Raw genomic sequence first — 24,214 nt, forward strand, 5'->3', positions numbered from 1 at the left:
GGTGTCCCTGAGCTCTTCAGTTCAAGGCTACCGCCCTACCCCTGGAGCCACAGCACCACTTCTGGTTTTCTGGTGGTTAGTTGAAGATAAGAGTTTCACGGTCTTTAGTGCCCAGGCTGAATCTTGGAACTGCGATCCTGAGATCTCAGCCTCCTTCGTAGCTAGGATTACAGGCGTGAGCCAATGTGCCCTTCTTCAAGCTTTGGTTTTTGAGATAGTGTTTTCTTTTGCCCTGGGCTGATGGTCCTTAACTGTCCTGTCTCCATCTTCCAAGCCACTAGGTAGTTATAGGAATGAACTATCATGCCAAGCCTAGCAACTGTCTGAAACTGCAGATTTTGCAAGGAAGTCTGTGGAACTCTTGTCACTGATAGGCAATAAAAATCTGGGTGTAGAGATGTGGTTTAAAGTGGTAGAGTACCAGCTTTGAGCATAGGAACTTAAAGCATCGTGCCCATGCCGCTGAGTTCAAACTCCAGTACTGCCCTTCCCCCTAAAATATAACCCTACTAATAACACACTTCAAGTGGGATGTCCATCACCAGTTTGTTTTTGTTGTTGGTTGATTGGTAGGGGTTTTTTTGGCCAGCCCTGGGGCCTGAACTCAGGGCCTGAGCACTGCCCTTGAGCTTTCTCAAGGCACACGCTCTACCAGTTGAACCATAGAACCACTTCAGGCTCTTTCTGTGTATGTGGTACCAAGGAATCCAACCCAGGGCTTCGTGCATGTTAGGGAAGTATTCTACCACTAGGCTACACTTGCAGCCCCAGGCGTTTTTACAGCCTTTAGTTCTTAAATCCCTCTGGGCGACATACTTAGCTGTGATTGGCCCAAGAATAAACCATGGAGAATGCGTGAGCCTTTCCGGAGAGCCAAGCATGCTTAGAAATAAGATAGCAGTCCACTCAAAAGCCAGAAGTGGAATTGTGGCTCCAACAGTAGAGTGCCAGCCTTGACACAAAAGCTCAAGGACAAGCACCCAGACTTGGGCTCTGAGGTCAAACCTCAGGACTGAAACACACAAATCCAGCAAAATTAACGTGTAAATCACGGCTTGAATGGCTAGAGTTCATATGGAGACAATTTGACTGTACACTGATAGTGATTTGCACCACTGTAGGTCTCGAATTTCACCCCGGGAGCTTTCTAACACAACTCTGAATTGTACTCAATACAGAGGGTTTCATTTACACCTGTCAATCAACCCCTAAGGAACAGTAGTCAAGGGAAATAAAAGGGTGCTACTTATCAGCATAAAAACTCTGTTTCTGAGTTTGGGGACTGCCAAAGGATTCAGGTAGAAAGACTATTTCTAAGCTGATAAAACAGGATGAGAGACAAGGGATTTAGGTAGTGATCTAAATAAACCAAAGTCAATGATGTTTTACTACTCATTGAAATCTTGTTTTAAAAAAGGGAGTCTAGTTTTGACAGATTTCTTATCTGCCTTTCTAACTACTTTTCTTTGCAGTTCGAAACCCAGCAGGACAGATAAAACTGTATTCCAAAGGAGCAGATACTGTTCTGTTTGAAAAACTTCATTCTTCCAATGAAAACCTTCCGTCTGTGACATTTGGCCACCTCAGTGTAAGTGACTGAAGGTTAGGGTCGTGGCCCTTTGGCCAGCTCCTAAGATTATTAGGTCTTACTTTAAAACTGTCAGCTATGGCTGAGGGTCTGTGGCTCAAGCCTATAATCGTAGCTGCTTTGGTGGCTGAGTTCTGAGGATCGCAGTCCAAAACCAGTCCAGACAGGAAAGCCCAGGAGGCCCTTATGTCCAATTAAGTACCAAAAAATCCAGAAGTGGAGTTATGGTTCAAGGGGGAGAGTGCTACCCTTGAGCAAAAAAGCTCAGGGATGGCACCCAGACCCTGAGTTCAGGCCCCAGGAATGGCATCAAACATTCAAAAACTCTCAGCTAAACAGAGAGAATGTGGAGAGCAGTTGTGCAGGGAAATGGGCCATAGCTATTTGGAAAGTGATTTGTGGGCCCCTCCCTGCCGGGCTGGGATCTCACTCCTGTGTGTCACCTTGGGTAACACCAAAGTGAGGGGGGAGGGCGGGGAGCTCTGGTGCTTTCAGGGAAGAGGGGAGTCAACTCATGAATGCCAGTTTCTCTAAACCTGGCCTTCACATATTTCTCTCCAATTTGTTCCAAGATCTTGTTTAACCCCATGAGAACTTCAGGGGAGGGGGGATTTGTCAAAATTTTTATTTTCTCAATGCGTCTTCTTTTTCTTTAAAAAGAATTATTGAGAATTCATGTTCATTGTCAGATCCTGTATGTAATAGAAAAAATTCCTCAACTCTTTAAATAAAAACAAATAAAATTTGCCTGTCTTTAAGCTTAAAAAAATGATGGTTTAGTAATATTGGTTACAAACATGGCTATTCTTTTTGTCTTTCCAATAGAACATTCTTGATTTTCTCTTAATCTATTCCAGAAGCCTGGCATGGTCTTATTATTATTTTTATTTACTTTTTTTTTTTTTGGTGAAAGCAACCTTGGGATCATTACTGATTTTTACTGTTACTCAGACACCAAGATTCTAAATTTCCATATAGTCTTCTTTCCTATTATAATATAGGAAACTTTTTTTACATGTCTGTGAAAAAGGAAAAAAAATTTTTTCTTCTAGGCCAGATCAATGTGACTTGTTCTTTCTTTCATTCACTGGATTAAATTTGGCTTCAAGATTCTGAGGTTTTTAAATTTGTGTTTAATAATTGATTTTGAATTGTTTAATGATAGGAAAAGCCCTTGCTCAAATGGTCAATTTAGGATTTGACTTGTATTTCATGCAGTAATTAAATAACTTAAATCATCTGTCCCCTTTTGTATTGTCAGCTCAGACTTGATTCTGTCTTGTCCACAACAAGAGAGAAAGGCAGTGATTGTGCCCAGTGGGGTTGTGAGTTAAAGGCAAAGACGTGTTTGTGTGAATTAAGAAGACAAAGGATCGTTATGAGGCCATAACTAGATTTTCAGATCAGAAGGAGACCCTAGTGGTGGGCTTGTAAAATATGATTGCCATATCCCAAGGGCCATCCAGTGCCTCGGCCATAAATTTGGGATGATTTTTCTCGTGGTCTCTCTGGGCTAAGCCACATCCTTGCAGTATGCATTGACTTTTCCCTTGACCTAATTAGGGTCTGTCATGATTTTAACTTCTGCTTGACCATAAACCTCTACTATGTGCCATAAGCTTAAAAAAACACTCGCACACACAATGGAGAAGACAGGCTCAAAGGAACAGACATGGCTATAAAAAAATGCTTTATGTGCAGTGTTTGGAGGCCATAAATGATCATTGCGGGCAGAAGCAAAGTGGGAGGTGTAACATTTTCCCAGTACACACTGTGTCTGTTTCTAGCTCTGTGGCTGTGTGAAACTTTGTGCAGTTACCAGTCTCCATTACCAGGAAAAAGTACCAGAGCGATCAGCTGAGATGGTTGTGTCACTGAGCTGCTATAGGAAAAGGACTGTTTTTTCCCAGTGTTTATCTAATTATTAAATACTAACTTCTAGGACATTTGTTTTTTGTCAGTCCTGGGGCTTGTGCTCAGGGCCTGAGCACTGTCCTTGGGATTTTTTCCCCAAGGCTAGCACTCTGCTCCTTGAGCCACATCACCACTTCCGGTTTTTTCTATGTATGTCGTACCTAGGAATCGAACCCGGGTCTTCGTGCATGCTAGGCAAGCACTCTGCCAACTAGGCCAAACTCCCGGACAGGACATAGTTTCTTTTTAAAAATAAAATAAAAAAGACTTGCAATTCAGCTGATTTAATGATGGAGTCTTTAAATGTTCAAACAGTTGCCAGATAACTGGTGGCTCATACCTAGAATCCTAGCTACTCAAGAGAATGAGATCTGAGGGTCTGGTTCAAAGCTGGCCCATGCAGGAAGTTTGACTCTTATATCCAATTGACCAGCAAAGTAGCCACAAGAGGAGGTGTGACTCAAATAATATGGTGCCATCCTTGAGCAAAAAAGCCAAGTGCAGGCCCTGAGTTCAAGTCCAACTACAAGCACATACCAAAAAAAAAAAGTGAAATAATTTGTTTGTTTTTGCTATTAGCCAGGTATTGGTGGCTTATGCCTGAGATCACAGAGGCAGAGATCTGAGGATTGCAGTTCAAAGCCAGCCTGAGACTTTATCTCCACTCAGGGAAAAAAAAAACAAAAACAGGCACTGGTGGCTCATGCCTATAATCCTAGATACTCAGGAGACTGAGGTCTAAGGACCACCATTCAAAGCCAACCTGGCCAAGAAAGTCTGTGAGACTCTTTTTCCAGTTAACCACCAGAAAACCAGAAGTGGCATTGTGGCTCAAAGTGGTAGAGCACTAGCCCTGAGCAAAAGACCTCAGGGATAATGCTCAGGCCCTGAGTTCAAGCTCCATGATTGACCAAAAACCAAAAACAAAACACAAAAGACCAAGACAGTATCTTTTGTACTAACTTTCTGATGCTGTGGCTCAAGGGATAGGATGGTAGACTTGAGCTGAAAAGCACAGGGACAATGTCCAGGCCCAGGATAGGGCAGTAGCCTTGAACTGAAGATTTCAGGGACAGCGCCCAGGCCCTAGTTCAAGCCCCATTACTGACAAAAAAATTACTAACTTTCAACTAGGATGCTTAAGCAGCATTTCTGGCATCCTTAAGGGGGAAGTTACTTCCTATAAAGATTTTAACCTCATAGAAATAAAACAAAATATATTGTCTGCCCATTTTTAGGAAAATCAAAGTTATTAGTCAAGATGCCAAGGGATGTTCTTGGGGAAAAAAGAAATTTGGGCTGGGCGCCATGGCTCATGCATATAATCCTAGCTACTTAGGAGTCTGAGATCCGAGGATAAAAGTTCAGAGCCAACCCAGGCACAAAAGGACCTGAGACTCTTATCTTCAGTTAACCTCCATAAAACGGGAAGTGGGGCTTGGCTCAGGGGTAGGGTGGTAGCCTTGAGTTGAAGAGCTCAGGGACAATGCCCAGGCCCAGTTCAAGCCCCATGACCCACAAAAAACAAATAATCAAAAAAACCTGACTAGATGGTTTCCATACCCACTATCATGGTGGTAGTTCATTACTGTTGTTTTCTAGTAGTTCCCGAGTGTCTGTCTTCTTTTTTAGGAATTTGCAGGGGAAGGCCTGCGAACCTTGGCGATTGCATACAGAGACCTGGATGACAAGTATTTTAAAGAGTGGTATAAAATGCTGGAAGATGCAAACTCTGCCACAGATGAGAGGGACGAACGGCTATGTAGGCTATATGAAGAAATTGAAAGAGATTTAATGGTAAGACTTTAGAAGCATGATGGGTTATGTTTACAGAAAAGCTAATAATGTGTTTGGAGACGTGGCATGGTGAGCCAGTGGCTAAACCATCATGCATGCAACAGGTGTTACCCTCTGAAACATTGCATCACACCTTATGTGTTGGCTGTGTGTGGCTCTCCTGTTTATTTCTAGTAGCAAGTTCCTTATGTAATTGTTGGAAGACTCCAGACTACTATTTGTTAACTTCTGCTATATCTTTGTGCTTCTGAGCTCCTACCACCCTTTCTTGCTTTAGGACCCATACCTTCCCTTTCCTGCGTTATGACCTACATTTTTGTTTTGTTGAATCATGGTACCTGAACTCAGGGCCTGGGCGCCGTCCCTGTGGTCTTTTGCTCAAGGATAGTGCCACAGCACTGTTGAGCCACAGCACCACTTTCAGTTTTCTGGTGTTTAATTGGAGAAAAGAGTCTTATGACTTCAGGGCCAGGAGTTTGGCTTAGTGGCAGAGTGCTTGCCTAACATGCACCAGACCTGGGTTTGATTCCTCGGTACCACATACATAGAAAAAAAGCCAGAAGTGGTGTTGTGGCTCAAGTGGTAGAGCTCTAGCCTTGAGAAAACCCAGGGACAGTGCTCAGGCCCTGAGCCCAACCCCAGGGCTGCCAAAATAAAAAATAAAAAAAGAGTCTCATGGCTTCGAACTGTGGTCCTCAGATCTCAGCCTCCTGAGTAGCTAGGATTGCAGGTGTGAACCACCAGCATCCAGCCTTTTTGTAAATCTTAACTCCCAGTATTCTTCCATTAAGTTGGATGGATTCTTTGGGAATCCATCTGATGTCTTTCTGCTGTCGGGTACTTTATCAATATATCATACTATGTAGCATGCATCTTTTTTTCTGGTCTTCTTGACCTCCAAACTCTGACTCTGGAAGCCATAAATGTTTCAGCTATTGTTTGCCTTCATTAATGTACATTATTCTTTATTTTCCAATAAAGCTTCTAGGTGCTACTGCTATAGAAGATAAGTTACAAGAGGGAGTGATTGAAACCATTACTAGTTTGTCACTAGCCAATATTAAGGTCTGGATTCTCACAGGCGACAAACAAGGTACATTTGAAGATGTATAATGTTTTGAAAAAAGAGACTTGAATTCTGTAGGATTTTTTTTTTATCCTGGTCTCAAAACTTGAACTCAGGGACTGGGCTTTTGTGCTTGTGAGTATTCTATTCCTTGAGCCACAGTACAACTTATTTTCATTTGTTTGTTTTAAGTGGTTAATTGGAGTTAAGAATCTCATAAACTAGAGGTAAGGAATGTGGCTTGGTAGTAAAGTGCTTGCCTTAAGTATGCATCAGGCACTGGATTCGATTCCTTGGTACCCCCTAAACATACACACAAAATAATAATAATAACAATAATAATACAAGAATCTCACAGACTTTCCTTCCTCCGGTTGGCTTTGAACCACGATCCTCACATCTCAACCTCCTGAGTAGCTAGAATTACAGGCATGAACCACCAGTGTTTGGCTTGTAGTAAAATTTTAACTGAACAGAAACCATTAGATATTCCACTAATCTTCTGCATGAGGGAAAGTTGGAATACGAAAAAGAAAAAAAGTTCACATATAGCAAGATTTTACTACGTAAAAATAAGACCATGTAAATAAAATACTTCGCATAGTCTATCTTAAAGTTAATAAAATTTCAGGCCAGTTGTCTTTTCCATCTGTAAGGATCAGAGGTATTAAAAATACCTAAGAGGGCTGGGAGTTTGGCTTAGTGGTAGAGTGCTTGCTTAGCATGCACAAAGACCAGGGTTCGATTCTTTGGTACCACATATACGTAGAAAAGCCAGAAATGGTACTGGCTCATGTGGTAGGGTTCTAGCCTTGAGAAAGCCCAGGGACAATGCTCAGGCTCTGAATTCAAACCCCAGGACTAGAAAAAACAAAACAAAACAAAAAAAAAAAACCTTCAGACATGGCATCTCTGGTTGCTCTTTTAGTTTCATGTGGGTAGGGAGTTTTGGAGTTCTTCTAGGAGAGGTGAGAGTGACAGGCAAGGTTTAGGGAGACTTAGGAAAGCATCTGTTTATGGGTGGATTTTAGTGTTTTAACAACAGCATAGCTGTGCCAGCACAATTGTGCTGGATCCCAGGTTTACCTGCAGAGTGGTACAATGAAACTAGACTTTTTCTTTTGGTGTGTTCTGAGGTTTGAACTCAGGGTATAGGCGCTGTCCCTGAGCTCTTTTTCTCAAGACTAGCACTCCACCACTTTCAGCCATAGCTCCACTTCTGCTTTTTGAGTGTCACCAGGACTTTTCTGCCTGGGCTATTTTTTAACCATGATCCTTAAGTCTCAGCCTCCTGAGTAGCTAGGATTACAGGTGTGAGTCACTGGTACCTGGCTGTGTAGGCATTTTTAAAAACTAAATGAGAAGCTTCCTTCTCCGTGGGTTGAGCAAGTGGTGAATTTGATCATGGAAGCTAGGTCTTTGACTTCTCTTGTGGGTTAGTGTGTTTTGTCATCCATCCAGTGGGCTTTTAGAAAATGTACATACAAAGAGATGAAGAACTAGCCTTTTAACAGAGATGGCTTTATTTTGTCACAGAAACTGCCATCAACGTTGGCTATGCCTGCAACTTACTAACTGATGACATGAACGATGTGCTGGTGGTTGCAGGAAACACTGGTGCAGAAGTGAGAGAGGAACTCAGGTAAGTGTTAAATGGAAGGGCGGGACGGCGGGAGCAAAATCAGTAGTTCACACTTGTAATCCTAGTTTTTCTGGAGTTAGAGACCTGAGGACCATGATTCAAAGCCAGCCTGGGCAGAAAAGTCCGTGAGAAAATTATCTTCAATTAACTGTCAAAAAGCTAAAAGTGGAGATGTGGCTCAAGGAATAGAATACTCACAAGCACAAAAGCTTGGAGAGCACAGGCTTGGAGATAACACTATCCTTTTCTTCTTTGCCTCTCAAAAAAACTCAGTGAAATTCCAGATGGCTGGAGTTCAGAATAAATCCAACAGTGGATGGTGCCTAAAACGTGAGAATTTAACTCCTCTGCTCTGGGCTTGGCTTGATTCTCCAGAGATAAGGAAGGTTTCTAAGTAGCGAGGGTGACCTGGAGTTGGCGAGTTCCCATCTTACGATCTTACCCTGCTACTATCAATTTGGTTAATGGAATAGAAGGCCCATCTCTCGTTGTGTAGGAGAAATATGGAGAAGAATATATAGTTTATATAGTTGTTGGGACTCCATGGCATCATTGATGTTAACAGCTACCTAAGAGAACCAATTCATGAGGGAGGACTTACCGTACACCTCATGGCTTTAGTACATCATGGTGAGGACGTGGTAGAGCAGAGCTATCCAATTATGGCAGCCAGGAAGCAGAGAGGAACAGTGACAGGAAGGAGCGGGACATGCTACAGCCCTCCCTCCACCCCAGGACACGCCAATGACATATTTCTTCCAACCAGCCCAACTTTCACAGTCCTGCTACCTTCTAAGAGCCTATAGAATTTTAAATTTTAAATTCATTCATGTATAAAACTCTTACAGAAGACCAATACGTCAGAGATATCATTCGTATCTCTCAAAATACCTTCAGCTTAATTAATCTCTAAGACATCTCTCAGCCCAAGATGACTACCAAGATTAACCCTAAGTTATCAATGAGTTATAAATGAGGGACAATACCAATAGATTTCCAAGTTGCATATATGAATCTAGTGAGTTCTGCTTCTAGGAATTTCCTTTAAAAAAGAAAGAAAGAGATTTTGTTAAATACTATTACATTTATCATACACACACACACACACACACACACAATGGAGTACTATGTAATCAAAATGTTTATTTTGTAAATTACTGACCTTGAATGATATCTATGATATATCTTAGAAGTGGAAAATGAGATTGTAAAACGTCATTTAACTTTTTTTTTTTAACATTTTTTAATTTTCTTTTTTTGGTCTCTTTTGGTAGTGGGGATCGAACCCAGGACTTTGCCCTTGCTAAGCAAGTGCTTTTTTGCTGAGCTACAATCCAGTCCCCCATTTCTTTTCAATCAGAATTTAAAAATAAAAGGAAAAAAAGTGAAGAATGTTCACCTAGACTCAATAGTTCACAACCCTGGAGAGCATCTGCTCAGCTCACTGGCACACAACGTTGATTTCAATCTTGACTTGGAAGTTAACCCATTAAATAACTCAGTCGAAGACAGGCAGGCAGTGCATGACAGCCAATTCTTTAATAGAGGAATGAGTACATTTATTGGATAGATGGGCTTGATACTAGGATTGGGGATAAAAGCTACCTGAAGATGCTTGCTATACCCCTAACTGTGACTGGTTTTGTCTAAACCCCTAACTTTGGGGGGGGGGTGAAACACTGAAATCATATACATGGACCATTCCATTTTCTTGCATCATGCTTTTGAGTTCAGAGAAAGTTCATGAAAAAAAAACCCCACAAAACCAAAATGTAGCCGGGAGTTTGGCCTAATGGTTAAAGTGCTTGCCTAGCATGCATGAAGACCCGGGTTCGATTCCTCGGTACCACATACATAGATAAAAGCCGGAAGTAATGCTGAGGCTCAAGTGGTAGAGCTCGAGCCTTGAGAAAGTCCAAGGACAGTGCTCAGGCCCTGAGCTCAAGCCCAGGACTGGCAAAAAAAAAAAAAAAAAAAAAAAAAAAAAAACAACCAAAATGTATCAAAAATGAGATCTGAGTGATAGTGGGTGATAGTAGCTGTTGGAAGGAAATGACCTAAATGTTTCAGTTTAAACCTGTCACGTGAGTTTAGAGTATGCCATAAGCATGGGTATGTAATTTTCATACGTAGTATAGATACGGCTTGTTTCAAGTTTAGTGTCATGATACTATCTTAGACATTTGGATTCCTGGCTTAGTTTTGCGGCCTTAGCTGCTGCAGCATTAAGGACATGTCCAGAATCCCACAATTAAACTGCTGTGGTTTCTCAGCTGTTCACTGCAATTGATTACATTTTACCAATACATATTTTTTATTTTTTTTCTTCAATGCATATATTTTCTACCCAAAGGAAGAAGACTGAGAGTGTAATTTTGTTTGGGATGGTATGGGAACTAATTCTATATTTCAGTTTTGTGTGCTGATTCCATTTTGTATGTAGGTGCGTGTTGTGTGTAACCCAGTCCTGGGGCTTGAACTCAGGGCCTGGACACTGTTCTTGAAGCTTTTTATTGCTCAAAACCAGTGCTCTACTGCTTGTGCCATGAATACTTCTGGCTTTTTGGTGGTTAATTTGGAGATAATAATTTCACAGCTTTTCCTGCCAGACCTAGCTTTGGATTATGATCCTCAGACCTCAGATTCCTGAGTAGCTAGGGTTACAGGTATGAGCCACCAGCGCCCAACAGAATGGACTTGTCATCTCTCACACTGTCATTTTATTCCAAACTGTGGCTGACTCCGAGTAGGCTAGTTTTGTGTGGTAGACAGAGCACTAGAAATTAATATCCTTGAGTTCCAGTCTTGGTTCTTACACCATATAATCCACTGGCCAGTAGTCATAAAACTCAACTGCAGCTACTTCTCTCCTGTTGGAGGAAAACGGTGAATCTGAACCCAGGTCTTTCTCTTTTTTTGAATTGTATTTTATTGTCAGGATAATGTGTAGAGGGGTTACAGTTACATTCGTCAGGTAGTGGGCACATTGTTTCTTGAACTTCGATACCCCTTCTCATGTTTTTGTTCCCCTTTCCTTCCCCCCTCTCCCTCCCAGTCATCTTGTTTTTCCCCTTCCCTATTTCAAATAAACAAGTGTATATACAGTATACCTATACACAAATTCAGATGCAGTAACCTCATGAGATTAACCATAAGTGGAAGGGAAAAAGAAGAGAAAAGAAAAGAAATAATGTCACATAGTACATTAAGAACAGCCATCACAAAGATAAACCTCTTGTTTCATTAACCTAGAGTTTGTTTTGTTTAGTCATCTGTACGATTTTATGTACACAGCTTTTGTGCTACTGTGATCCTCTGCTAGGAGAATCCTAGTTGTGTACTAATTATTACAAATGAGGGAAACCTTTGAGCCTATGTTCCTTTGGGTCTGGTTTACTTCACTTAATATGATTTTTTTTCCAAGTATTTCCATTTCCTTATGAATGGGGTGATTCATTCTTTCTGATGGCAGCATAGAATTCCATTGTGTATAAATAACACATCGTCTTGATCCAGTCATCTACTAAGGGGCATCTGGGTTGGTTCCATATCTTAGCTATGGTGAATAATGCTCCAATGAACGTCATTGTGCTGTTATGTTTAGTATGCCCTTGTTTCTGGACATTTGGGTAAATGCCAAGGAGTGCGATTGCTGGGTCATAGGAGAGCTCTCTGTTTAGTCTTTTGAGGAACCGCCATACTGCTTTCCACAGTGCAAACCTAGTTCTTAAGGTGGTACCATGAATTTCACCCAGTTCCTAACAGAGCCTTCTGATATTTGAATGTAGATTTCCTTAAGCAGTGCCACAGAATGACTTATTCCATGTGGCATGGAGTCAGTCAGAGGCCACTCACAGAGCCTTCCTGGGCCTGAGAATACCGGGCTGCACAGGCCAGTGGCCACTCCCATGGTTCACATTTGTGCACACCAGCATCGTTAGGAACTGTCTTTTCACAACAAAGCTCGCCAGACAGACACTGTTGTGTTGTAACATGTCATTCCTATTCTGAGGTTAAGCATCGTGTAGGACGCCTACAAAAACATACAGTTCACGTTCACTGAAGCGAGTTCTGTGCAGTTATAACCTCCCCCTCCCCCAATACCTTGTTCTTGCAAGAAGCAGCTGGTGTGTGAAGAGTTCCATCTCATTACAGGGAGAAAAAGAAATGGCTGCTACAGAACTCAATAAATGTCTGACAGAAGCAGACTGCTCTGGCAGGCAGTGATAGCCAGTGAGAAAAGACCATTGGTTTTGGTTTTTGTTTTTTAAACAGAACAGGGGAAAAAAAGTCCAACTGTCCCTTTCTGCCTGGCAAAGGTCTCATGTCAGATGTTAGGAAGATTTTTGCGGGGGGAGGGGATCCTAAGTAAATAGTATTTCACCAATACTTTCATGAACTTCACCTTTCTTCGGAATGTTCTCATCCTGGGGGAGGGTGGGGAAGGCAGAGGTGAAGCCATTTATACAGCAAGGGAGAACTTGACTAAAAAGGAAACCTCAGGGGATGTGTTCCTTGTGCTGCTTTTAAGGCACAATTTATGGGCTGTGGGGTACACGTAGAACAGACTTCTCTTCCAGGGAACTTGCCTCCGTGGCTTGCTTTATTATATGGGGCTGTAAATTCTCCAGGCTGCGAGGAGGGAATTCTGGACATGATTATCTGCTGCGAAAGTCTGACCCTCCCACATTTCAAATAGTGATTTTTCACACATCTGTACCATCTCCTCCTGACTTTTAACTCCCTAAATTTCACACAGAGCAATCTGACTTTATAAATCTTTTCTTTGGTCTGGCAAAGTGCTTATGACTAAACAGTGCTGTCATCTTTAGGGCAGAAGGTCACATGACCTCTGGGTTTCTATCTGTGGATGTGAAGTTTTATTCTTGGAAAAGGGAAGGAAATGGTAAACTAGAAGATAAGGTAGTTGATTGGTTGGGAAGTGTGAGTGTTTGTCTTCCTAGGGGAGGTAGGTTGGGGTTTAAAAATGTATTGTTACTGCTGCTATTTGTGCTTTTAAGTTGTCAATGAAATGCTGTTTACATATTTCAGTAATTAGAAAGCACCTAAATGCTTGGTTTCAATATGGTGATCATTCTCTTATACCAGAGGAGTCTCTTCATCAACCACTATCAATAAATGTCTTCTATATTGGATGAACCTTTATGGAGCCAATCGATTTTGCCATAAGCCACAATATCTGCTGTGTAATTAGTTTTTTGGTTGTGAGGCTGAACTCTGGACCTGGGTACTGTCCCTGAGCTCTTCAGCTCAAGGCTAGTGCTCTACCATTTGAGCCACAGCACCACTTCAGTAGTTTATTTTTTTACTACCCATTTTCTTTTCTCTCTCTGCGCGTGCTCTCTCTCTGTGTCTGTAGGTCTGTCTGTCTGTCTGTCTCTCTCTCTCTCAAGTAGCTATACGGAGGTTTCAATTTGACATGTCAGTTTAGGAGGACAAAGCATCTTGATCAATGCCACCCTTTCCATCATTCTCTCTACCCCTCCCACCCCCTCTTCTCCCAAGTTACCTGGTCCCCTGTCACATCAGTGTATTGAATACAATATGACTGCATTTATCTGCCATTCCCCTTTCCATGTGTACCCCCACACACAGATAAAACATGTTTCAGCTTCCTAGTATTCATTTTGTTTGTTGTTCAAAGGAGTTGTTCCTCCCCCAAGTCTACCATACTTGAATCAATTTGTTTGCAGACACACACATATGACCTTGTATAGGTTTACATACCCCACTTTTTCATGCATGCAAATGGATCTGCTGGTGGATCTCTGGTTGTGGTTGAAGCTTTTGTGGTCAGGTCAGCTTGTCCTAGATTCCTTCAAAGCCTGTCACCCAGAGGACCCCACCGAGGAAATTTCCTTTCCCTTAAAGGCATCATCTTTGCATGATGAAGAGAACACTGAAATGCCATTTCTATTTTTTTGTTATCATATAAGCTTTCCCTTAAGTGTGAGAGATGGATGGGATGTGGGCAGGATTGTTGCCTAGTACTGCTAATTCAATCAAGAACGCTGGTAGAGTTTCCATGTGGAATGGTTCTATATACTTGGGTGTCTTAGTTTCTTTCCTAAACAGTGAATCCTATTGCTTGAGGTGATGAGTATAAATTTTTTCACTTAACATATTATTTTTTAATTACTAACAAATGCCATCATTTGTTTTTATTACCATTTTAATATTTATCAGTCCAGGTGCTGGCAACTCTTGCCTATAATCTTAGCTACTCAGTAGTCAAAGATCATGAGGATCATGGTTCAAACCATTGTCCACTCTTTGAACCATTCTGATCTCCAGTTAACCACCAGAAAACTGGAAGTGGACCTGTGGCTCAAAGTGGTAGAATACTAGCCCTTGGTAAAAGAGCTCAGGGCCACTGCCCCGGCCTTGAGTTCAAGCCTAAAACCTGGGGGGAAATAAAGAGGCTGAGATCTGATGATCATAGAGTAAAGCAAGCAGGAGCACAAACGTCTAATTAACCATGAAAAGTTGGAAGGGGAGCTGTGGCTCAAGTGGTAGAGTAAAAGCCTTGAATGAAAAAGCTAAAAAATAGTGCTCAGATTCAGAGTTCAATCCCTAGTACACACGCGCGCGCGCACACACACACACACACACACACACACACACACTCACACATACAAATATGTTTCTCAAAGACTGCTAGCTTGAGCTAGTATATATTTACAACAAGCCTGCCAAGATTCCCTAGTTAAACCCAGCCCAAGATGGTGACAACCTGTTAGGTAATATGAAGCAGTTCAGAGAATTCTATGTTCATTTTGTTTCTCCCACTATCTATCCTAGAAGTTAGAAATCTGCTCCAGCCTCCTAACCCCATCACTAAGCACTAACTACCCAGGTGACATGCTCACACTGGGTCTTGTGCTAAACTGTGTCTGAATAGCAGCACAACAATAGTTAACCTCTGGAGTTGTAGATAGGCTCTGTGTACTGTGCCACAATGGTTTTTTGTTTGTTTCTCACCCTTGTTCTTGAAGGACAGTGAAGGAAATTCTGTTTGGACAAAACCAGCGCATTTTGGATGGCCAGGTAGTTTGTGAAAAGCAGCAGCCACTGGAACTGAAATCTGCTGCAGAAGAAACCCTAGCAGGAGAACATGCCTTAGTCATAAATGGCCACAGTTTGGTGAGTTCGCTTCAGGCTTTTGTCCCTTCTTTTTCTTTAGAGCCATAATCATCTCTTTTGTGTTGTCATAATAAGAACTCTATGTGTGTGTGTGTGTGTGTGTGTGTGTGTGTGTGTGTGTGTGTGTGTGTGTGTGTGTGAAACAAATGACACTAGGAGAAATAGGGCATACACAATGGTTTCCTGTTTGCAAAGGAAAAAGGAAACCTCTAATATATATTTCATACATTATTGTTTGAACCGTCACAGCAAAAAGAGAGTCTGAAGAAATACTGTACTCACAGAATATTAATCTTGTCTAAATGACTGTAGAGCACTTAAGCCATATTATTTAAGTGCTTTTCCAAGGGCGGGGGAGTGTCACAGCTTGGTGTTATTTAATTAAAGTAAATGCAACTGGATGGATGAGTTGCAATTACTGCTCTTGCTAATGTCTGTGATTTGCAGAGCAGAGCCTGACCTTCATATAATTACCACACCAAATTATTGCCATTCAGATACCTCTGGTGGTTTTTCTAAATAGCAGCATTTTGTAGCCAGGCCAAACAATTTGCTTTGATTAGGAAATCTGGTTCTTGTCATAATAAAATAAACTTGCATTGTACTTTTAATATAGTTCATGTTCCAAGTTTTGAACAAAAAAAAATCAAAACGCTCCTCTCGGTTTCTAATTTGGAATACAAAAAGTCCGATTGCACTCTAGTGAAATTATCATTTATGTGCACAAAGAACTAATCTCACATCTTTCTTTGGCTTTGATGATTCTTTTTTCAACTTTGGGGTTTGGGGAAAGAAAACATAAAATGTTTCTTCTTGTAGAAAGTTTCTTAGAGGACAAAAGAAGTTGGATGTGAGTATATTGTATTTTTTTTCCTCCCTTGTGATCATCTGTCTGCTAGCTCTTAGCGCTCAGAGCATTCTCCAGCTGGATTGCAGACCTAATGATGTGTTGTGTTTTACACTGTGGAAAGTTACAGAGCTCCTCTGCAGGCCAAGCTCTGTTGAAAATTTGTCCAGATGACATGGACTTCTCCCTTGCTCAGATGAACAGCAACTGAGCATTCTAAGGCTGTCAGTTGGGAGCTTCCAGGCTGAGTTTCCCAGGGACTGCAATATGAGCAAGAGCCCCCATGGGTTGAGTTTGGTTGGTAGGGTGGGAATACTCAGGTGGTAACTTATTCTTTCTCTCGTCTCCATCTCTCACCATCTGTCTCTCTCCCTCAATCTCTGTCTCGCTCCCTCTTTCTCATTTCTAGCTATCTTTCTCTCAATCTGTATGTCAATCTCTGCCTCCCTACCTCTCTCTTAGTCTGCCTCTGTCTTTCAATCTCTGTCTCTCAGTCTCGCTCTGTTTTTGTCTCTCTGTCTTTCTCTCTGTCTTTCTCAAGTTGCTAAAATGGATGCTTTGTAGGACTCCTTTAGCTTCATATCCTGATGCTAAAGGCCTCTGCCCATTTAAGGAAATAGACTTATCACTGCTCATATGATTATAATTTTTTTTGTTGTTGTTGTATTTCAAATCATGACTATAATTGGCTCAAATCCTGATGCTTTGTAATGTAGTAGTAGGACCTCAATTTCTCAAAGTCTGACAGTAGTTTTCTTTTGTACTTACTGATCCTAGAGAAGAAAGAATAGAGAACATGGTGGCTGTGTTAAGTAAAACAGCAGTTCGGGAAGGCCCTGGACAATTTGCGACTTCTGAATTGGAATTCCCTCTGGGAATAGGCTTTCTAGACTAGAATAGGGTGTTTGTTTGTTTGTTTGTTTGTTTTTCTCCCCATTTACATCATGAGCCCTTATTCCTCATGTCCAGATCATTGTGCTAAAGCCTAAGGTTAAAGATAGGAGTGGGAATCTGGTATCTGGTTTAGCAGTTGCTGTCTAATGGTATGAAAAATCACTGTCTAATAGGAATGGTTACAATGCGTTATGTGTGCTTAGGGGAAGACACAGGTAGTCGTCCCTTGTGGAATGATCAAGGAAGGCTTTCTGGAGAAAGTAGTGTTTGCAAATAGAAATACGAATAAAAGCACAGAAGCAAAATAAAACCTATTAAGTCATGGGAAACCAGCGAGTTGGTGTTATGAAAATGATGAATGGAGAAGATAAAACTCAAAAGTGTAGGCAACTGGCTGAGTGGGTTTTGCTCAAAGATTTACTCAGAGATGCCTATAACTTAAAGTTTGAGTGGCCAGATGCTTATGGCTCACGCCTGGAATCCTAGCTACTCAGGATGCTGAGATCTGAGGATCGTAGGTCAAAGCCAACCCCGGCACAAAAGTCTGAGACTCTTATCTCCAGTTAACCTCTAGAAAACTGGAAGTGGGGTTTGGCTCAAGGGTAGGGTAGTAGCCTTGAGCTGAAGAGCTCGTGGACAACACCCAGGCCCCATGACACCTCACCCCCAAATCCAGAATGGTGCTGTGGCTCAAGTGGTAGAGCACTAGCCTTGAGAAAGCCTAAGGACAGTGCTCAGGCCCTGAGTACAAGCCCCAAGACTGGCAAAAAAAAAAAAAAAAAAAGTCTATAAGACTCCCCGCTAGACATGGTGGCATGCCTCCTTGATCCCTCTGGTGGAAACTTAAAAGTACATTCATTGTGCCTCAGACATGTGCCCACATGGGAAGCAAAAGTGACCGGTGAGAAATGGGGCTGGAGTCATGACTTAAACAGCCGACTGACAAGCCTGATGCTGGGAGTTCAAGCCCCTGGCCTGGTACTGCTCCTTCCAAAGATGGAATGTTTTGTACAAAAAGAATTCCGTGGTTAAACTGGAAGGTATATTGTTCCTCAGCACACCCTTAGCATGTCTAACTGTTGTCATGTCTTTGGATTCAGCCAGTGTCCAGGTCAGGTAGGTGGGAAGCCTGATTGAGATGCAGGGTGTGTAGTGGTCTTTTGTAAGCCTCACTTGGTTCCAGTGCCCTTTAGGGAGCAGTCTGTAGGCGATCTGCTCTTTATTTTGCCTGCAATTAACAAGCACAACAAGCACAGCAGTACGAAGGAACCAAAAAAAAAAATCCCATCATAAACAACAGCCAAATACTTTGTAGTTACTTCTGAACAGACTTTTTTGCTTGTTCTGATTTTTTTTGCTTAAAAATAAATTTAGTAGTTTTTTCTCCAACACTGAATTTATTTTCCTAATGCAGCATGATAAAGTGTCAAAGGTTATTATTTTTAAATTTCCTGGTGTTTACTAGGAGTTTGATACTCATTTCTTTCAAAAACAAAAATGAGTAAGTCATGCACTGGTGTTTCACACCTGTAATCCTAGCCACTTATGAGACTGAGATCTGAGGATGGAGCTAGAAGCCAGTCTCAAAGTCCGTGAGACTCATCTCCCATTAGCCATTAAAAATTGAACTGTGGCTCAAGTGGTAGAGCATCAACCTTGCAGGAAAAAGCTAAGGGACAAGCACCCAGGCCTTGAGCTCCAGCCCTAGTACACACACACACATTTTCTTTCCAGATTACATATATTGTTATGTATTCTTGCCTGGATTTTTTTTTTTTCAATCGCACAGGCCTATGCCCTAGAAAGCGACATGAAGAATGATTTCCTGAAGCTTGCCTGCATGTGTAGGGCTGTGGTTTGCTGCAGAGTTACACCGCTCCAGAAAGCCCAAGTGGTGGAACTAGTGAAGAAATACAGAAATGCTGTGACCTTGGCAATCGGCGATGGAGCCAATGACGTGAGCATGATTAAAAGTAAGCAGGTGTCGCTCCCGCCAGCATGCTACTTACATGGAGTCTGCTGCTGCAGCCTTTGGCAATGTGGCACACACATCGTGTTAATTTTCCTGTGATTCTCACTGATACTTTCTGGGTTCCAGCTTCTGCCACCATTAGTATTCATCAGATCTGCTTTTCTCCTTGTTTCCCCTGTCCTGGAGCTTGAACTCAGGGCCTGGGAGCTTCCCCTAAGCTTCTTTTGCCCAAGGTAAGAGCTCTACCACTTGAGCCACACCTCTACTTCTGGCTTTTTGCTGGTTTATTAGAGATGAATCTCATGTACTTTTCTGCCTGGGCTGGCTTTGAACCACAATCCTCAGAAGTCATCCTCCTGAGTAGCATTACAGGCATGAGCCACCAGCAGCTGGCTCGCTTTTCCCTTGAATTAAATTCTTTATGTATTTTTGGGTCACCTTTGACTATTTGGGGACACAATAACGGCCATGTTGACAGGTACATCTTTATCTTCTACCATATAGAAGTAGTAAAACTTCATGCAGGTTACTGAACTTTCCTGAATCCAATTTCCCTGTTATGTAAAACTAGGTTAAACAACTGTTGTATTTCACAAATGTATGTAAAAAACAGAATTTATCTAGTTAGAAGGTTTCAATAAATAAATGACCTAAAATAAAAATAGTAAGTTCCCTAAACATATTGAGCAAAAAAAAAGCTAAGGGGTAGATCCAAGTACTAGGAAGAAAGAAAAAAAGAAGATTATGTCTTTGTTCTGGGACCCAAAATGTTTCTCTTTTCCGCCCTAGGTGCTCACATTGGCGTTGGCATCAGCGGCCAGGAAGGACTGCAAGCAGTCTTAGCCAGTGACTATTCATTCGCACAGTTCAGGTATCTCCAAAGGCTTCTGTTTGTTCACGGCAGGTGGTCCTACTTCCGAATGTGCAAGTTCCTCTGCTATTTCTTCTATAAGAACTTTGCATTCACCCTGGTGCATTTCTGGTTTGGTTTCTTCTGTGGATTCTCAGCACAGGTGGGTAAAATGTACTTTCATATCTTCTACCAGATCCCATGTCTAACAATTCTTTTCCATGGCTCTTTATTAATGAATGAAGAGCATTTTTCTATGCCTGATACAAGGGACAGTATTATAAGTATATAATTGATAGCTAACTTGAGCTTAAATCCAGCCCAAGAAGAATGTGTGTGTGTGTGTGTGTGTGTGTGTGTGTGTGTGTGTGTATTTAGTTGGAATTTCCTGTATTTTCTTACTTAGATTGTAACCAATTAGTAAGTACTCCTTTCCATACTTTTTTTTTCTTTTTTTGGTGGTTCTGGGGCTTGGACTCTGGGCCTGGGTACTGTCCCAGAGCTCTTCAGCTTAAGGCTACAGCCTTAGCCCTTGAGCTTCAGTGCTAGTTTCACTTTTCTACTGGTTAATCGGAAATAAGAGTTTCAGGTCCTTTTGTGCCCGGGTTGGCTTTGAACCTTGATCCTCAGATCTCAGCCTCCTGAGTAGCTAAGATTACACACGTGAGCCACCACGCCTGGTTTTTGTTTTGTTTTTGGTTTTTTTTATTGGATTCTTTTGATGTGCTGACAGGTAAGCTGTAAGGAGAATTTAAAAACTGGAATCAGAAATGCCAACAAGGAATATTGAGGTACCTCTTATGGGGAAATCAGTCACTTGAACACGTTGAATGTGCCTGGTTTGAGACTAAATATGTTTTCAGTAAGGGAGAAGTAATTGGTATCTTCATCTCAAAGCTGTTTTGATGGGAACTTTTCAGTTAAAAGTTGGTCTATGTAAGAAGGGTAGCAAATGAGTAAAGTTGACAAATTAGTACATTTGGCATTCTACTTTTATCTCTACAAGTAAGTAGCAATTTTAATCAGATGTACAAATTCTATACATTTTGCTTCCCTTCCTCATGTGTTATGGTTTTATGTTACACTTCACATCCTGTTATAATTTGTACATTGTTATAGTTTTAGTCGCTTTTTTTTTTTTTAGTTTTGCCTTTTGGCCATTATACTAGAGATATAATTGATTTACCTATCATGTTTTAGATTTGACAGTGTACTTAACTTTTCCCAGAGTTTATAGTTTCCTATGTTTTCATGTTACTAATTAGCAATCATGTCTATCCTTTTTAGCTTGAACTGCCTCTAGCATTTCTTGTAAGCTGATCTACTGGTGATCCACATTCAGCTCTTGTTTGAGAAAGACTATTATTTCTTCATCTTTGAAAGACAGAGTTTACTGGATATAAGTATTCGTGTGTGTGTGTGTGTGTGTGTGTGTGTGTGATAGGGCTTGAACTTGGCCTGGGCGCTGTCCCTGAGCTCTTCAGCTCAAGACTACCACCCTACCCCTGAGCCAAGCCCCACTTCCCATTTTCTATTTTCTCGAGGTTAATTGGAGAGAAGAGTCTCAGGTCCTTTTGAATCTTTTGAATCCAGGCTGGCTTTGAACCTTGATCCTCAGACCTCAGCCTTCTGAGTAGCTAGGACTACAGGCATGAGCCAGCGTGGCCGGCTGGGTGTAATTATTCTTGATTGCTAATTTTTTTTTTCTTTAAAGATTGAGTGATTTGTTTCTGCTGAGGAATCCAGTATAGGTCATCAGGGGTGTCCTTGCATTTGATTCACTTTGTCTTGTTGTTCATTTCAACTTGTGCGTTTGACTATTTTTTCTTTTTCCCCCAAACCCAAAAAGCCTCATGCATACTAAACACATACATTGCACCTGAACTGTGCCTCAAACCCTTCTCTTATTTAACACTTGACAATTTGATCACGCTGTGTGGTGGCATGGGGCTCTTAGGATTCATATTCTTTGATGTTCGCTGAGATTCCCAAACTGGGCTGTTTTTTCTTTGAGTCTGTCTTGTGGCCAGTTGTTTCTACTTCTCTGGCATGTTAATAATGCCTCAACCACTCTGCCTGATGCCTTGTCAGGCTTGCTTGAAGATATCATGTCTTAAGCTATCTTCACTATATTTATTTATTTTGTCTGCTGTGGGGTTTGAACTCTAGGCCTAGGCACTGTCCCTGAACTCTTCAGTTCAAGGTTAGCACTCTACTACTTGAGCCACAGCATCACTTCCAGTATTTTGGTGGTTAGAGATAAGAGTCTCACAGTCTTGAGTGCCCAGGCTGGCTTTGAACTGCAGTCCTTAGATCTCGGCCTCCTGAGTAGCTAGGATTATAGGCCACTGGTGCCTGGCCACTCTATTTTTATTTTTTTGCCTTTGCCAACTAGTGTAGCATCAGGTTGGATGATTGATTTCTAAGTGACCTGCCTTTGAGTCTCTTGACTTGTCTTCTTTTTCCATGGAGTTTTTGAGTTTCAGAAAATTCCAGTTGTGGTTTAGGTTTTTAGGAGTTTTTGTTTTTTCTCTCCTTTTGTGTCTATCCTTGATGCAGGACCAGCATTAAGGGGCATGTCTGCTGGTGTCTTTCTGCATGAACACAGTCTCTCCATCACACCAAGGACTTAGGCCTGCGCTGCCTGTGTCGGCTTTACCTTGACGTCAGTGATAGCGTTTTAGGGTCAGTGCGATGGGGTATTACTGTTAACCTCACTCATTTGGTATGTTGTCCTGTTTTATTTCCCAAGTAATACGCACAGTGTCCTGGAGGTCAGGAGCCATATGGAGCCCTCTTTGGGAATTTCTGTAACAGGCAGCTCTACAGTAACAATGTCAAAACCTGACAATGGCTAGCTGTTTATCCTAGTTTAAATGTTTTAAAAGCAATAAACATACAAAGCCCAAATAATACAGTTCCCATAGGAACAGGCTATTTGTGCGTGTTTCTTTCAAATACTTTTTTTTCTTCTTTAATTCTAGTCCAAAGGATAAAACAGTTTTGTTTTATATACCAGAGTAAGTAGTTTACATTTAAACTCCTGATAAGTCTTTTCCATTATCTTCAAAGTTTTCATTGGATTATAAAAATATTCATGTATGTGAGCCACGTGCTGGTGGCTTGAGCCACCAGCAGCAGGAGGCAGAGATCTGTGCAGGCAAGTCCTAAATTGCTGTAAGTGGATGTGTGGCTCAAGTGGTAGAATGCCAGCCTTGGGCAAAGTAGGGATAGTGCCCTGATTTCAAGCCCCAGAACCAGCATATTCTATCTCCCCCTTCCTCCCTCCCTCCTCCATGTAACTAACTCATTCAGAAACAACTTCTGAAAACCCTCGAAACTATCTAGCTGGAGATTTGGCGTCCAAACCATGTGCTAGTGATGAGACTTTCTTAAGCCTTGATCACTTTTAGTCTTAAAGAAAGATGGCCCCTGGGGAAGCCTTCGTACCTCCTGCCATCTCTCTAAATCACTTCAGTGAAGTTGAATACTCTTAAGGTAAAGTGGAGCCAAATAATGGCTCCTGCCCCGGCAGACTGAATAAACAGCACACATCTCTTGAGCAGCCTTTCGTGATGAGGCCTAATCTTCAGTCACTTTCTTTGTCCTATCCCGACAGGAGGGAGACTTGGCATAAACATCCCCTGTCAGTTCTCAACAGTACGCTTTGAGGCAATCCCCTTAGCTGGAAACAACAGCCTAAATGAGCACAGCCGGTTTCTTTACACACAGTATTGGCTTTTGAACACCACCAGTCTAATCACTTTACCTGAAGTGTGTAACACATTCTATTTCTTTACTACCTCAGCCTATCTTTTGTTTCGTGTTGTTTTTGTTTTTCAGGGCCTGGTGAATTCTGGCTAGGCTGCGATTCTGCGGTAGCCCCAGGGGATGCTAGGCAATGGCTCAGCTGGCAGGTGGGAGTGGGGCAGAGCGATGAGGCTCCTCCAGTTGGGCTGTTCATTGCCTGCAGGGTGGCAAGCCTTGGGATGTCTCAGGTGATGATGGCGTGACTGGGTACTTTCTTCTGGTTCATTCAGTACCTCTCATCCCTTGGGATGGATTTGGAGAAGAATTTTCCTGGAAGGGAACACACTCCTTTTGTGTGCTAGGTGAACTGGACATGGAATAAGAAGTGTAGGTCTTGTTGAAGCCTAGAATCAATGCCCTGGCAACAAGTCTCAGAGGTAGTCAGTGTAGCTTTAGATTGTATAGAGAAGGGACCCAACTATCCTAAGAGCTGAGAATCAGTAGTGAGCATAACTGAGCCTCAAAACTCTGTTGTCTAGGGGTGGGAGGTGTGGTTTAAGTGGTAGAGCACCCATGTCACAAGCACTAAGCCTCAGTTCAAACCCCAGTATCACCAAATTTCTCCTTTAGTGCTCTGTCTACACTGGTTGAGAAGAGACTGCTCAGGTTAACATGAACTTAGAATAACAAAGCTGTATCCTCTGCATTTCCCTCTTTAAAATGTCTTCCC

The 24,214-nt window shown here is 41.9% G+C and overlaps 1 protein-coding gene across 1 annotated transcript in view; it reads left to right on the top strand.

The window, feature by feature from the left end:
- Positions 1–24,214, top strand: part of Atp8b4 (ATPase phospholipid transporting 8B4 (putative)) — a 142,249-nt gene that overhangs the window by 97,979 nt on the left and 20,056 nt on the right. Inside the window, exons 18-24 of the mRNA XM_090358436.1 lie at positions 1,473–1,588; positions 5,135–5,299; positions 6,281–6,392; positions 7,902–8,007; positions 15,024–15,171; positions 18,702–18,885; positions 19,674–19,897. Of these exons, the coding sequence (XP_090214562.1) occupies positions 1,473–1,588; positions 5,135–5,299; positions 6,281–6,392; positions 7,902–8,007; positions 15,024–15,171; positions 18,702–18,885; positions 19,674–19,897 (1,055 nt within the window). The remainder of the gene's footprint in view (positions 1–1,472; positions 1,589–5,134; positions 5,300–6,280; positions 6,393–7,901; positions 8,008–15,023; positions 15,172–18,701; positions 18,886–19,673; positions 19,898–24,214) is intronic.

This window comes from Megascapheus bottae, chromosome 25 (assembly GCF_031878675.1).
Source record: "Megascapheus bottae isolate mThoBot1 chromosome 25, mThoBot2.hap1, whole genome shotgun sequence".
In the NCBI taxonomy this organism is placed as follows: Eukaryota; Metazoa; Chordata; class Mammalia; order Rodentia; family Geomyidae; genus Megascapheus; species Megascapheus bottae.